A 16,151-nucleotide genomic window follows, 5' to 3' on the forward strand; every position below is an offset into this window, starting at 1 on the left:
AAAACGTTTATACTAGTTTTATACTCTGATGACTCCAAGAGAATAAAATCATGTTCAGGGAACAATCTGTCAGGTTATAGGAGCATCAGGTCCTGAGATCTGTAACTAAACCTAACATTATTTGGCTTTCATGAAAGCAGAATGACATCTCTGTTCCATGAGCATAAAACACTGATTAGCTCAGAGTAGTGAAGATAATATATGGATATGGTTCTACTTTCTGAAAGGTTAAGACTAGTTCACTTGCAAAATCTAAGCCCAAACTCCCTCTAGCTCTCTAAATGTGTGCTGCCTACTCCTGAAGATTTACAGATAAGCAGTAATTGTCTTCAATGAAGGAGGCTAAACAAAGAAAGAGTAAAATTAATAATTATCAAAATTAAATGTAAAAGAGAGGAAAGGGTGAAATTAAACATTTCAATGGTGTTATCTAGGTCAGACTGGGTACATTAGCAAATCCTCATTTCCACTCACTACTGTGACCTCTCAAATGTACATTTTCTCCAGCAACAAAAGGTTTAACTGACAACATTTGTTCCAACAAACCAATTAAAACTAAATGTCTGATTTTTGTCTTAAGGAGACTTCTACAAACATGGCATCTGAATGTACCAGCAATTTTACTGCTCAGCCCAGCCCTGCAGACCGATTGACAAGCTGCCAGGATGAAGATTTCTTACAGGTGAATATGTATGTCTCCATCCTTTACAGCCTCATCTTCCTGCTGTGCTTCCCAGGAAACATTGCAACAATTTTTGTTTACTGTTTTAAGATGAGGCCCTGGAAAACCAGCACCATCATTATGTTAAACCTGGCTATCACTGACCTATTGTATGTAGTCACACTTCCTTTCTTTATACACTACTATGTTAATGGAAATCACTGGATTTTTGGAGACTTCATGTGCAAGTTTATTCAGTTTTGTTTCTACTTCAACATGTACAGTGGTAATATCTTCCTTAGCTGCTTCAGCATCTTCCGCTTTTTGGTAGTTGTGCGCCCAATGAAATCCCTTTTTCTTCGGAAGCGGAGATGGGCAGTGGTGACTTGCGCAGTCATTTGGACGATTTCCCTGGTGGCCCTCAGCCCCTTGGCCATCCTGATTTCCCCAAGGGACAGGCAGAACAAGACCATCTGCCCAGACCTGGTTTCTGCTGTCACAAGTCGCTGGTACAACTGGGGACTGACTGTGTTTGCCTTCCTCCTGCCCTTGCTGACGGTGACTCTGTGCTACGTGGTCATCTTTAGCGTCTTGGCCACTGGGCTGCACACGCAGGCTAGCTACAAACAAAAGGCTCGCAGGCTCACTGTTCTCCTCTTACTGCTCTTCTATGTGTGCTTCCTCCCCTTCCATATCTTCAAGGAGATTCATCTGGAGCTCCAAGTACAGCCAGTTAGCTGCCGCTTGAAGAAAACTATCCTTTTAATATTTACTATATCTAAACCTTTAGCAGCATTGAATACTTTTGGAAATTTGCTGCTCTATGTAGTGGCAGGAGATAATTTCCAGCAGGCAATACTCTCGCTCTTCAAGTTTTGGACAAACAAGTGTCTGAAGTAGAAGAGATTGATGCAGTTTAACATTTATGGAGGAAGGACTGAAACCTGCCCTCAACCAGCCAGGCGCAACCTTCCTGCCATTAGAGTACTCAGGTTAACCCAGCTAGTGCCAAAGGAGAGTCAATCTGTTCTGTGTTACAAGCTGATCATCAAAGGAGAAAGTTTATGATTAAAAATAAAAAGTTTAAAATAAGATACTAATAAATAAAGTGTGAAATTCTCAGAAATGTTTCTGCGGTTGCTTCCTGAGTGTATGGTAGCTCTTTTGGAGAATGGCCAGTTCTGGAAAAAAATATTGGTCTATTTGTGGCAGATACAGATCCAGGATGGGAGTAATCCTAAATTAATTTTATTAACTTAAAATATAAGTGTAGTCTGAGCTAGAGATCTGTCTGACTTTCTTCCTAAGCCATGGAGAGCGGTAAGACCCTCTGAAGATCAAAACCTGTCTTAGGCCTGTAAGAGGTTCATCTCACCTCCCTGGAGACATTGACAGGGTGGGCATATGCATATAGCTAATCACCTTGTCCTCATTTTGTAATTTTCCATTATAATGGAAAGAAATAAGCAGTTCTAGAGTACGATTCACTGAATTATTCTTGATGTCTGCATTTGGACAAGGTGAATCGTGACCTAGAAGTGCCTGTTTCTCTCCACTGACCACAAAAGGTAAGTAGATCAGACACAGACTCAAATGTTCATGCCTGCTTTTAAAGAGCTGGGGCACAGCTCTAGTACTGACTGAAAATGGATGGATCACTCTCCAGAGGTTGCTAAAAGTGCAGCTTACACAGTAAGGCTCCGTTCAGTGCCTTTAGTGATTGCCTGAAGAGTGATGGTGGGGCAATACAAGATCACTCTCACAAGGATTTTCCACACTACTGATATAGAATCTGTGGAGTCATAGAGCAGTTTTTCTTGGAAGGGACCTTTAAAGGCAACAGAGTCAGTCCCCCTGCAATGAGCAGGGACATCTTCAACTAGACCATGTTGCTCAGGGCCATGTCCAGCCTGATCTTGAAAGTTTTCAGGGGTGGGACATCCACTACCTCTCTAGGCAACCTGTGACAGTGTTATACCATCCTCATTGTAAAAAAATTTCTTCCTTATATCTAGTTATCCGTATATCTAGGCCCTATTATAGTTTTAAACCATTAGTCCTTTTCCTATTGGTAAAGTCCCTACTGGAAGTATCTCCCAATTTTTCTTATAAGACCCCTTTAAGCATTGAAAGGCTGCAATCAGGTCATCTTGAACTTTTTCTATTACAGGCTGAACAACCCCAACTTTCTCAGCCTTTCCTCATACAAGTGGTGTTCCAGCCCTCTGTTTATCTTTATGGTCTGCCTCTGGACTCTATCCAGTTTTGGGGCTCCAGACCTGGACACAGCACTCCAGGTCTCATGAGAGTGGAGCAGAGGGGCAGAATCTCCTGCTGGATGCACTTCTTTTGATGCAGCCCAGGATATGGCTGGCTGTGAGTATGCACTGCAGGCTCTTTTTTCATTCACCACTACCACCAAATCCTTTTCCACACTTCATAGGAAATCAAAATAATTTTTTGCCCATTACATTATTCAGTGAAGCTCCTCTTGGTCATACCAAGCAAGGAATAGATTTAAGTAATAGCATATATTACAGGCAATATGGGCTGATTCAGGGAGGGAAATAGACTTGTAGAAAAGCGTGAGTCCAATACTGAAGATCTATCTAGAGAGGTCCCAGTACCAGCTGAAGTACCCTGGCCAACAGCAATAAAAAATATTAGCAACATAAGATGCAGACCCCAAAAGTATGATCACAGAGTGAATCCTACAACACATTTTTATAACAGCCTTATTTCATGTTTCATTATTTTTGCTCTCTACCCCAAAATGTCCATTAATCAATGGGAACGCATGCTCCCTCAATCTTCTCATACGACCCTTCTCCTTATCCAACCCCTGTATGCATGGACTGCTCTTCATGTGACACCAGACCAAGACCACTGGAGTGCCACCCCCCTTAAACACATGCCTGAGTGCCAGGCAAACAGCCTGTGACTCCCCTGAGGCACAGGGAGCCCATTTCCAGCCTATCCCACAGCCAGCTTGGGAAGAACAAGAGAAAACAGAAAGCAGCAGGCTTGCTGAGGGAGTGAGAGGAGATAAGAAGCCATCCCTGACATAGGAAGGAGCAAGATGAGGAAAGGAACAAGAGCATTTCTCTGGGCTAGGGCAGAAGACGGCCTGTGAAGAAAATATTCTGTCAGAAATCAGAGGAAGAAGCCATTTTGCTCCCAAAATAGGCCATCGTATTTTAATCCACCCTTAGCTACTCATCAGGTTCAAAAACCTCTGCACAGCACAGCATGATTTCCCTGGAGACAACTGTCCAGCCTCAAATTGTGGATGAAGTCGTAGGGTGAAGAAGGGAGCTAGCCATTAGAGGTGTTGCATGATGGAACCATCCAAAAGATGAAAAGAAAATGTCTCCCACAACACATGCTGAATTGATTTTGACAGTCTAGCAGGGGCAGCTCCTCCTTCTCCACTACACTTGCAGTGTTGTTCTCAAGCACTTGCTCCTGGGACACCAGACACAGCAGATACGCTATGAGAAGGCAATGATGAACATAGCATTTTAGCTGGTTTTTCATTTTATGTTATTCTAGCAGAAAACCACCAAGTTTGGGGTTTTTTTAAAGTAAAATCAGGCTTATACATTATCTTTTAAGCCTCTACTGCATATCAACACCTAAGTTTTATTAACTCAAATCAAGTCCTACCTTAATATCTGCAGCATGGAGTTTGGTTCTTTTGGTGTTTGAGATAGAAAAGGAACTGCCTCTGGTTTTGCAACAATATGTTGGTAGGTTTTACTTTCAACTTTAAATGAAGCTCTGTATTAGCCCCTCTTCAGCTCTACTTGATGTTTTCTGGATCAATTACTCAGCACACTCATTTGTTCATACATCCAGGCTATGTACTCTTTTTATCAATGGAAGATGCCTAGAATATTTTCCAGGGATGGGGCATCCACAACTTTGTGAACGTTTTTACACAAACAAGGGAGAAAGCATTTCAAAGAGAAACCCATGTGCTGCCTTCAGCATGACAGTGGCAGATTGCTGCCATATCTTGATACTTAGATTTTTGGCATACTCTGATAGCAACATGGGTCTCCAGAACCTCACAGCAGTGCCACTGAAAAAGAGAACAAGGCTAGTTTTATAAGGTGCACAAACTTCATTTGATCCCTACCTCTGAGGAGACAGAAATGTCCATTTTAAGAATTCTTAAAGAGCCCAACAGATAGCCCAAGACTACCTAATGAAATGCCCTGTACTTTCCAATGACTTGTGTGTGTGTCATGTGTGGGAGGGCAGAAGGGACAATGAAATGGGGAGGGGAGGAAAACCCGTATCAACTTTGATGATACTCTTATCTTCTCTGAATGAATATGATACACACACACTTTCCTTTTGCTTATTCAATATAGTTTTCATATTTCTCTGGCAGCTTATGCTCTGGGATACCTCTGCAGACCCCACAAAGGCAGGACAAACCGGTCCACCCGTCCAGCACAGCTGTGGGGAGGGAAGGCCCTGCGCACAAAGACTTTGTAAACCAACCCACAAAACCAAATCAGATTGTTACATTTGGTTTAGAAGTGTAACCACACAAGGAAGGACATACAAAATTCTCTTTGGTCCTGCATCAGAGGTGGAGGACAAGGAGCTTATGCCAATTTATCAGCTGTGTCCATTGCCAAGGAGTAAACCTGAACCTCAATTAAACATACCAATTTATAAGCACTGTACTGAAAAACTATGACTGCCAGTAACCTTTCTTGTTCTACATGTACAAATTGGATGCAAATAAGCACCTAGAGTTTCCCCACAGATCCATCAGCGGATTTCCACTTTATAAAACTACCTACCCAAACATCAACCTCCGTGGCTGCTCAGGGGTTTGCATATGCAAACCCTGAGGGACAGAGGCAGGGATGACTTAACTAAGGAAAGCAAATGCACTAGGTTGAGAACATTAGCCACAGGCATTAGCACAAATTGGCCACAGGCATTGCACAGGCATTCAGGCATTAGCCACAAATTATGTTGACATTTTGAAACTCTTGTCTAAAGCCTTCCAAAATTCCTATGATATGTTGTGCCAGGCTGACAGGGATGGTGACAACACCAAAATAAAATATTAGGAGAGTTTGTGTTGAAAGGGACCTTTAGAGGCCATCTAGCCTAACCTGCAATGAGCAGGGACACCTCCCAGGCCAACACACTTCTTATGGTGGGAGCCCCAGAAGTGGATCCAGCACTCCAGGTGGTGTCTCATGGGGGTGGAGTAGAGGGGGTGAATCACCTTCCTCATCCTGCTAGCCACAGTTTTTTGGTGCAGCCCATAATATATTTGTGTTTCTGGACAGCCAGCTCACATTGCCAGGTCATGTCTAGCCTCTCAGTAACCAGCACCCTCAATCTTTCCCAGCAGGGCTGCTCTCAATATCATCATCCCCCAGCCTGTGTTAGTGCTGGGGGCTGCCTAAACCCGCGTGTAGCATCTTGCACTTGGCCCTGTTGAAACTCTTGAGCTTCCCATGGGCCCTCTTCTTGAGACCATAAAGAAATAATTGTTTTGTATAGTAGCAGAAAATGAGCATGTGAGGGATTTCTGAATTTTACATAATTCCACTGGGGAGGTATGGTGGACAACCACACCAATTTGCAGCACCCATTCTCATTTTTGCATATCACAACCACAACAGAAGGTTTTGCTCCTACTTCAGCAGGTCTTAAGAAAGCAGTCTGTTTTGCTCACTCTTCTGATCAGCTGGGCAGTTTCTCACCAGAGATACAAAAACATGGGAGAAACTGGCCAAGTGGCTGCACTTGTACCATCATGATTCTCCTCCATTACCCACAGAGAGGCTGAACTGAGTGTATCAGCAGTCATGTTCTGGCTCATCCCCAAGGCAGCAGGGCTCACAACAAATGCAAACACAGAGGAACAAAATTTCTGCAAGAATCACCAGTGCAAACCATCACTCCTAGTCCTGAGCAAATGCAGGTATCTGATTTTCAGAATGGCCCTGGTACCTTGGCCGCAGAAAGGAGTGGGGGTCCAGAGATGTTCCTGTGACTTGCTTTCCATGTCACTTGATCCAGATCCAAAGACAACATCCCTCCTTCCCTGCCTAGCTATGTCTGCATCTTGGAGATCAGGGCCTGGACTTGAGGCACAGAGATGCTGGTGTTTTGGGAATGTTGTGGAAAACATTTGGGAATGTTTTGGGAGCATTGTGGAAGGTGGACATGTAGAGCTAGGAAGGGTTGGCATGAAGAGACATGCCAGAACTCACTGCTCCTTGGTGGTTCCTGGTAATGTCCCCTTGGGGAAAGACATAGAGGTTTGAGAGCTTCCTCTTACCTGCCCTTCCTTTTAGGTGTGATGGAGAAACAAGCCCATAGCAGAGAAACGTTTTCTTTCTCACTCCTACCTCAAAAAGAAACCCAACAACAGCAAAATCTTTTCCTTGCATGAATTGAAATGTGCATGTGGAAAACCAGGACTGATTTATGGCATTGGGGGTCTTCCTGGAAGGGGCTGATATTGCTGTGCAGCTCTGCTGTGGCTGGGGACATCCTGATGCTGTGGTTTGAGCACAAGAGGGAGGGACAGTTTGGCTGTGAGCCCAGGATAAAAAAACAGAATTGTGCTGCTGCTTCACCAATAAATCAGTGCCAGACAAGCACGAAGACTTGTTCTGATCCTGTGTCTGAATGACCCTCCCATGTAACCACGGAGAGTCACTGCATCTCCCCCTAATTATTTCTCCTGCCACATTTTATCCTCTTAGAGTTACAAGCTCTTTGGGGCAGATGTCTTAGCGAGTATTTGCACAGCAGGACCTGAATCCTGAATGGGCCCTCCTGGCATTATGAAAATTCAATCAAGGGCTCCAGCCATAAAAATGTAAACCATGTAGCTACTTATCATTTTTGCATTTAGAGACACATAAATACACATATGCAGATACAAATGCACGGGGAAGCAGCGCCTGATGCAAAAATACAACTCTTTTAAAGCAACAGCAATATGTTGTGCCTGAGACTCTTCCTCTGGATATGACTATGCATTTTACTTGTCCCTTTTCTCTCTTGTAGAATGAAAGTAGTGTGACACAGGACAGAAGTCAGCTGAACAGAAATCCCTTTTCAGGACAAAAAGCAACTGCTACAAAAGTAATTGCAGCAATGCACAAAACCTTCTCAAGCACTTTAAAATATTTTGTGATTTTCAGGTATAATTTCCTGCTGTATACAAATTAGTAAGATTTCACTGCTAATTTGAAGACCATTCTTTAAGTATGCTTTTTATTGATGCCTAATACCAACAGCACCTAAAGCTATATATCTTTTCTTTTTTCCCCATGGAAAATAGCTGTATTTTACTGTGTGATAAATTATAATGTTGTGTAGCAAAACGGATTTGGATATGTGTTTAAGGGCAGGCTATTCAAGTCTGGAGTATTTGCTTGTGTAAATTTTGATGTAAATTTTGCTCTTTATATATTGGTATTTCAAGATTATTGAAATTGATTATCATTATTTCTCCACTACAAAATTGGTTGTGTTTCACCATCCCAGCAGTTTAGGCTTATTCACGTATGTAGAACACAAAGAATATTCTCATCTGACCTGCTTAAATATATAATTTACATTACATACAGCTTCATTGCTCTCTTAAGGTGACTATTTTTGACCTATGTTTTAAAGGATCTGGGTTTTTTCTCCTCTTGGAGAAAAAAATTGTCTTTTATCCCTTTTGTTTTATTTTAAATTTTCTTTTTTTTTCCAGTGGTCATTCTGGTTAAAATGTCCTCAACCAGCTCCAGATAACATAAAGGCCTAGCTCTGAGACAGCTGCCTAGAGTGTTTTTATAGTCAGTTGGCAGAATTGAGAGCTTGGAGGGACCAATTATCCCCCACCAGGTGGGTCAGATGATCTGTGCCTTAGAAGTGCCTGCCCAGGGAGTCAATGGTGTCCCTGTTTCTTATTTCAATGCTGAGGCTTTGGCACAATGATAATGGTCCACTGTGTCTCATCTCTAGGCTGGTTGTTATTTCTTATGAAAGGTTTGGCAAAAAGAAAAGGTGTAAGTTTTGATATTGTGACAATTTTTAGAAGTATTTGTGCAGGGCGCTACATTGAATTTTTAAAACTCTCTCTGGATCATCATATTCAGGTAACCTAGTTTAAGAAGTCTGGATCATATTCAAGTGTCTGGCTACAGTTACACAGAAAATAATAAAGAACGTACTATATTTGCCCTCAATATGTATTCTATATATTGAGAGAATATATGATTGAACACATAGAACCATGAAGAAATAAAATTAAATGTAAAAACTTTCAAGGACAAGACTTGGCTCAAATATGTGGTACATGAGGGTTGGGGTGCTCTGCCACCATCCCAAGCCCTCAGGGAGCATCCCACTAACTCCTTGCACACATCCACAGGGAACTCACACCATTTAAAGGGTTGATTTTCTTGAGCAAGCCAGGTGCTGATAGGAATTTGCTGCATGGGGAAGCAAGGTCAGGCCAAGGCAGGGGACTGTGCTAGGATTTGGCTTTGGACACCAAGGAAGAGCAAGAACAGAATTGGGAAGGATGACTGGAGCTCTTTCTACAGCTAAAGAAAAAGAGCCTGCTGAGTTATAAGGGGAAAAAAGCTGGAGAAAAAAATTAAAAAGACCTTACAAGATTTGAAAACTGTATGAAAATTTATTTCAAAAATTAATAAACAGGCAGAGGGACATCACAAAGAAAGAAAAGAAAGACTTCTGTTTGTCAATACAGGTGCAGGTGCGCACACACACACACACACACTCACACATACACACACACAGAGTGAAGCTGTTCACAGGGTTGTTATGCCCAAGTCTTGTTTGTGCACATTTGAAGTATCCCTGCTCTGCAACCCTCCAAACTTTTTGAATTCACTGGAGAACTTTTCTGAAGGGCCCTTAGAGTAGCTTGTCCAAAAAGGATTTCTCATTAGACACCTTTAAATTGCCATGGCTCTGAGATGGGACACACTGTGACTCACACACTAAATGGATAATTTAAAAAATATTAAGGAAATTCAGAAATACAATTTATGGTAGATTCCTCCCTGTAATGTAACCAAACTATTAAATTTCTTCATGAAAGTTCTGAAGCACATAATTTTCAGTACTGAAATTGAGGGGCTGCCAAGTGCCCGAGAAATATGGGTGGCAGGGAGATTAAAGTGAATGGCAGCCTGCAGGATGACAGCTGCTGGAGAGATATCTTCACCACCTGTGGAACCTGCTCCTGCTCTGACAAGCGGTAATGCTCATTCCTAGTACTTAGTAATCTCTAAGCTACATGTATAGTTAAAAACTGACACAGCTGAAAATTTGTCTCAGCTGTATCCAAGCAATGGAGGATATAAAAATATCCTCCATGTACACAGTAATAATTGTTTACATAATAGCTTAACCAAACATTGTGAGATGAACGGGGAGGACAGGGCTATAGAGGGATGTATGTGGCTTATTCCTTGTGTCCTGAAGCTTTCACTGTGTCTTGCTGATCCAGCTGTTTTTATACTATCCATTCAATATTATCTTTGTCCTCTAAAATTTACAAAGACATACCTACCAACCATAGTAACAAATCAGGAGGAGGTTAGAGAGCTCCTTGTCTACTCACAGGATCCATGTTTAAGTAAGCTGCCCTAGCTTCTCAAAATCTAAGTTTATTCAGACACCCATAAGGGCTCATAAATAAAGGTTATTCTGATAATTTTCCCCAACTTGTTTAGAGGGTTGTTTCCTGGAGAGAATTGTGCTCTTCTTCCATGCTGGGTACTCTTGTGAGATCACAAGCTGGACAGAGCCCTGTAATTCAGCCCAGCAGATCCTGGGATTCCTTGCAATGACCCAAGGAAATCCCTCTGCTGAGGATGGGACCTTGTTGGAGCCCAGGGCACAGGGAATATTCCTCTCCCTGTCCTGACAAGTCCTGATTCCCAGGAGAACACTACTTTTAATCTTCATCCATGAAGAAAAATTCCAAGACTTTGGGATGAAGTGGAATCTATGAGTGTGTGAAATAGATAGTAGTGTAGTTTATCACAGGGTGAAAAACTTAGAGTTTTGGGTTTTTAGTATAGAGGTAGATAAAAGACAAGATGGAGGACTTTGGGTGTTGTCTGATCTCCTTCTTGTTCTTCATCTACTCCATTTTCTACAGTGTTGGTAGCACAGAGTGATTGGTTAGAAAGAGCCACAATGCAGATGTTGCATGAACAATTAATTATTAATTTTTTAAAAATGCTCTAAAAATTAATTAAACAAAATAATTTTAAAAAACCTTTAACCTGTATATCTCATAACTTTTTAGTACCTTTCTCTTTATACACTAAATCTAATATGTAAACAATGTACTAAACTATTAATAAATAAAAAACAGCAACGTAAAACCAAAAAAAAACAAACAAAAAAACCAACCAAACAAACAAACAAAAAAAACCCCAAAAACCAAACCAATCCCATTCATCTCTCAATTCTAGCACAAAACTTTTTAAAAGTCTCCCCATCAAGAGAACCTCAAAAAAGAGTTTCCACAGGACCTAAAATGTGCCTGCAGCTCAGAGGATGGAAAATCAGTGGCTAACACGTTACATCCCTCCATCAGCAAGAGCAGAAAGGCAGGTACCCTTGATGGCTGAGGGAGGAAGGACCCTCTCCTTATCTATCCACAGCTCTGACCCACACTCTGAGCTCATCCACTGGGACCTACCTCCAGTCAGTGGAAGGAGACAGGCATGTCGAAAGGGACATGTTTCCTCCTAAGCCAGCTGGCATGAAGCACCTATGGAATCTCTTATCCAGGCACTTGGATGTCCGCTTACATATCTGTGCACGGACAACACCAGGGAATCATAGAATGATTGGGTTAGAAGGGACTTTCAAAGACCATCCCCTTTCAAAGGCCCACACAGTCTGGCTGTGAACACTTCCAGAGATGGAGCATCCACAGTTTCTCTGGGCAACCTCTCCCAATCTGTTACACATTCAGGTGACATGTATACATACATCACCCTCAAAACACACTGAAAAGCCCAGACCTTGATCTCACTTTGGTGAGGCCAAGGGCGTTTCAGCCTGAGTATCTCTTGCAAACAGCCCTGTCTCACAGTCCCTGCAGGGGGACAGGGTCTGAACTGCCATCCTGTCATGGCTGGGTGCTGTGACAGACACCAGTCATCTCCCTACCAGCTTCATCATCTCTCCCTTCCCTGCAAAATTCATGTACTGGAAACCTCTTCTTTTCCCCAGAGCCCTTTATTTTCAGATTTGCCTTCATCTTGCTTGCATACCTGTGTGATCCATTTTATTTTTCTTTTAGGATGAAGATTTTTATATTATTCAGCTTTCAGGTCATTTGTCACAAAGTATGCATGTCTATAAATATTGCCACACCGCTGTCACCCTCACTTGTGTGGCAGAGGGTTTTCTGACACAGACTAATGGCACTGGAGCTGACTGGGGCCACCACTGCCAGCTCTTGCCTCACCAGTGTATTTAACTGTTGACCTGTTGACAAGGTCAGTGGAAGAAGGACCAGAGCAGTGATGAACACCAACACAGGGTAGTTCCCCGTTAATGCCAGCATCCTTGCTCATCCATTTAAGAAACTTCACCAGGGCTTGTTCCTCCATGTGCTTTGCAGCCTCCAGCAGCACTGGGTATCAGGTGTGCTTCTCAGATGTGTGGGAAGCACCAAGCCAAAAGCATCCCTCAGAGCAAGAGAGTTTATTTACCTTATTCTAGGCAGATAAATGTTTTGTTGAATGTGGCTGCAGCTGTCATAGGATAATTAATGCACATATCTTCTATCCATGACTTATTTGAATAAGTATCTGTGTCTGCCCCCAACATGGCATGTCAGCTACACAGATTTGTCACCAAGAGATAAATTAATCCTGCCCTCAAATTTATGATTCATGTGCTACTGTAGAAAACCAAATGCTATGTTTAATTAGCTCCTGGACTGATTACTTAATTTTATTTTTTAAAAATCTTCTTAAGCATTCCTAGCCAAGCATTTGTGAGACTACTGCTGGTCTGAAAGGTACTAATGAACCACCAGCAGAAGATAAAGTCAGCAGCAGGTCCAGCACCTGGGCAAGCAGCCTCCGTCCTGCACAACATTGGATTAAATGGCCAGTGATGTTTATCAGATTGATAACTTTGAGATACACTGTTAAATAATGACTAAATGCACTGCTTTTATTGAATGCTTCTTTTTTATCAGCCTCAAAAGGACCTAAGAGATGTTGGGACTTAGTAAGCCTCAACTTTTAAGTAGTCCAAAGCAAAAATTACACTGGAACCAAGACTGCATGCTCAAACCAGGGATGAATATCTAAGTGCACTGGAAGTGGTAATGTTTATCTGGTATTTTTTTAATTAATCGTACTTTTAATTAGTATTTCAGTGCTCTGCAAACTCCCAAAATAGTTCACTGCAGGCTCTTTTTGAAGTGTTTGGCATCTCTCATGAGAGTTACTCCCCAGAGATTTTCTCCCCTCTGACCTGAATCTTTAGGCTGAAACACGAGTGCTGTCTCTATAGTGGCTGGAGGGCAACCCTCCAAACAGCTCCAAATTCACCTGATTCCAGAAGCTGGGGCTGAGAAGCAGCCAGCAAACCTCTGTTTTCCAGGATCCCCCACCAAGCCTAGAGGGAGTATCTTCATCCAGGTCTGTGCAGAGGTGACAAGTGTCAGAGAGACACCCTACACAGAAAAGCAGAAAACATCCTCCAACAATGCTGTGGAATCAGCTGGCCCTAAGATACAAATGCCATCTGTGCAATGCTTGAGGTAAGCTGCATTTACAGACCTGATCCCAACTAGTTCCTATTGGAACACAAACCCTCCCAGCAGAGCTGCACACAGCCTCAGAGCAAGACTGGGACCATAACTATTCTCAGCAGTGTATTTCTTGCACTCTGTAGCTTACATTACAGACAAGGAGACTCAGTGAATTCATGGGTCCACAGTAAAAGCCTGGTTTCACTCCTAGCTTGTTAGCTGGGATCACTTCTTGTCAAGTAATAAACATCATTATAATTAAAAATCCTGGCCCCAGTCCTGAGCTGCACGCTGAACACCTCAGCCTTATTGAGGACTGCATGCACCCAACAGGTAGGTGTTTATTTGCTACATAATGCTTATTCCTACACCTGCACATTTATATTAAAACCCTATTATTTAAATTGTAAAAGTCAATTTAAGCCTCTTTCAGAAGGAAGCAGTACAACAAAGCAGAGCAGAGGGAAAAAGCTCTGTGTGTGAGCAGCCTGAGCCTGCACAGTGCAAGAGCTGGAGCACTTTAACCCTGTGGTATGTTCAGCTACAGATTGGACTCTGGCAGTTGTGAATAACCTTCAGCTCTTTGGGCCTGTGGGAATTATATGGTTTGTGACTAACCCAGAGCCAGAGGATTTCAGGTGAAGGTGCACTCCCTGTCTGAAAGATGAGGAATATTATCAAGAAATTACTGCCATAACTAAGAAGCAAACAATAAAATATCCCCCTATCCAGCTCCTTCTGCCATTCTGCCTCACTGTCATTCCCATCTCCTTAGCATCTTTCTTCTTACATGACAGATATTTTGAATATTTATTTATTGGAGAATTGAAGCATAACAACATGAGAAGGAATACCACCACTTTTTTGGTCAGTAATTCAGTTCCTTGAATCATCAGGATAAACTGCATGGCCTTGAAGAGTGTTCATCCACATGAGAATTGGATTACAGTCTCATAAAACAGCACAGTGCTCCTATTATCACCCAAATAAAGCTGCCATAATTCTGGAACAAATAGGTGGAAGTAGTCAGCCACCAAGTATCCAGTGGTGAAGTGAAGAATAATAAGCTGACATACGGCTCTCAAGACATTCCTCACAAGGAGGCAGATTTAAAGCCCTGAACACCAGGCTTTTATGCACACAAAAACACACACTCATCTTTTATATCACTGTCTTATCTAAGGCACTGAGGGCTTAGAGACAGGATCCAGGTGCAATGCTTTCTGAATAGCTGATGATGACAAAGCATCCACCACATTATCCTCTCTCACAAGAGGGTACCTGACAAGTTTCTCAGCATTTATAAGCTAGGAAAGGAGCTGGTTTTGTTGCAGCTGCCCAAGATTTTACCTGGCTCAATACAAAATCCTGGTTGATTAAAAACATCTCACTGCAGGTTTCTGCAGCTTATGGGTTGAAAAATGAGCTGGTGAAAGATACTTCCACAGTGTCAGCTGGACTCTGTTCTCAGTGGCTGAGCCACTAAAAAAGTCATTTTAACTTCTTCATGTGTCTATAAATGGGGACAGGCTCATTTTTCCAAACATCTTCACAGAAATACCTAACGACAGTGGTTTGTAAGTGTGATCTGCTGTCACTATTTTTTGTCATCTGGACATGGTGATGGAACTGTTCACCCCATAGTAAGCATGGGGGACCATGCATTTACAAAATAAGGATGGACAACCCATTTAAAAGGGTATTTTAACCAAAAGATCAGGCCCTTCTCTTTCCTAGAAAGTGCTCACACAGCTGTTTCACAAGGATCATTAGGAAAGACCTACCTTCAGGACCAGGTCATGGTAGTAACACGTATCATTTAAGACCTAGTCATCCCTCACAGGGACAACCTTGGCCAGTGCACAGGCACCAATAGGGCACACATCCACTTCTGCCTCCACTCTGCCCTCTCCCTGCTCCCAACCCTTTGTTCCTGCTTCTTGCCTTGTGCCAGTGAGGGACAGATCCCCTGTGGGCTATCCTCCCTCACATAATTGCAGAAAACTACCTCAGAAAGAATCTCAATTTGTGTCGTTTCCTGCTGCTGGAGTCAATTGAAGCTGCTCAGCCAGGAGTTCAAAAAAAGCCAAACCTGTACAAGCTGATGGAGCATAGAGGGAGAGGACAAGACAGACACAGGAGCAGGGAATGGGCTAAAGTTTCCCCCTATCAACTTCAAAAAGCAATGAAGAGCCATGAAATTGGCCTGTGTGCCTGCAGAGAGGGATGTGAATGAGCTCATACAATCCCCAGGCAAAGAATGGGCCTTTCTGCTGCACACAAGGAGGCAGTGTCAATCCTGCAAGCAGCATTGTTGGGATTGGTACCAGCCAGTGGTAGCCAGTATGGATGCCCACACTTCAAATGGATGCTAAAGGCAGGTTTCAAAACACAGTTACAGGAGCAAAAGTGCTGAGAAACCCCTGATGTTCAACCTGTTTGGCTTAACAAAGAAGGGGCTGTGTTGGGCTAGTCTGATGTTAGGTGTATCCTCATGATGAAATCAGTGCCAATAGAAAATTCTTTAATCCAAAGAACAAATGCATATCAAGCACAGCCTCTGGGCAGGGAGCAGAATCTGTATTAATGGAGATTCAAAATGAGATGCACAGACACGCTCCATTCCCCAGTACTCAAGGTGTTTAAATCAAGGCTGGATGCCTTTTTAAAGGCCATGTCATA

The 16,151-nt window shown here is 42.6% G+C and overlaps 1 protein-coding gene across 1 annotated transcript; it reads left to right on the forward strand.

Moving 5' to 3' along the window:
* The first annotated feature begins 595 nt into the window (after nt 1–595).
* On the forward strand, nt 596–1,561 carry LOC115908517 (2-oxoglutarate receptor 1-like). The gene has a single exon (XM_030957168.1). The coding sequence runs from the start codon at nt 596–598 to the stop codon at nt 1,559–1,561; it is 966 nt and encodes a 321-aa protein (XP_030813028.1).
* The last annotated feature ends 14,590 nt before the right edge of the window (nt 1,562–16,151 follow it).

Source organism: Camarhynchus parvulus, chromosome 1 (genome assembly GCF_901933205.1).
Source record: "Camarhynchus parvulus chromosome 1, STF_HiC, whole genome shotgun sequence".
Taxonomy (NCBI): Eukaryota; Metazoa; Chordata; class Aves; order Passeriformes; family Thraupidae; genus Camarhynchus; species Camarhynchus parvulus.

What these genes read in the sequence shown, in the direction of transcription:
- LOC115908517 (XM_030957168.1), top strand. Translation starts at nt 596, where the DNA reads ATGGCATCTGAATGTACCAGCAATTTTACTGCTCAGCCCAGCCCTGCA.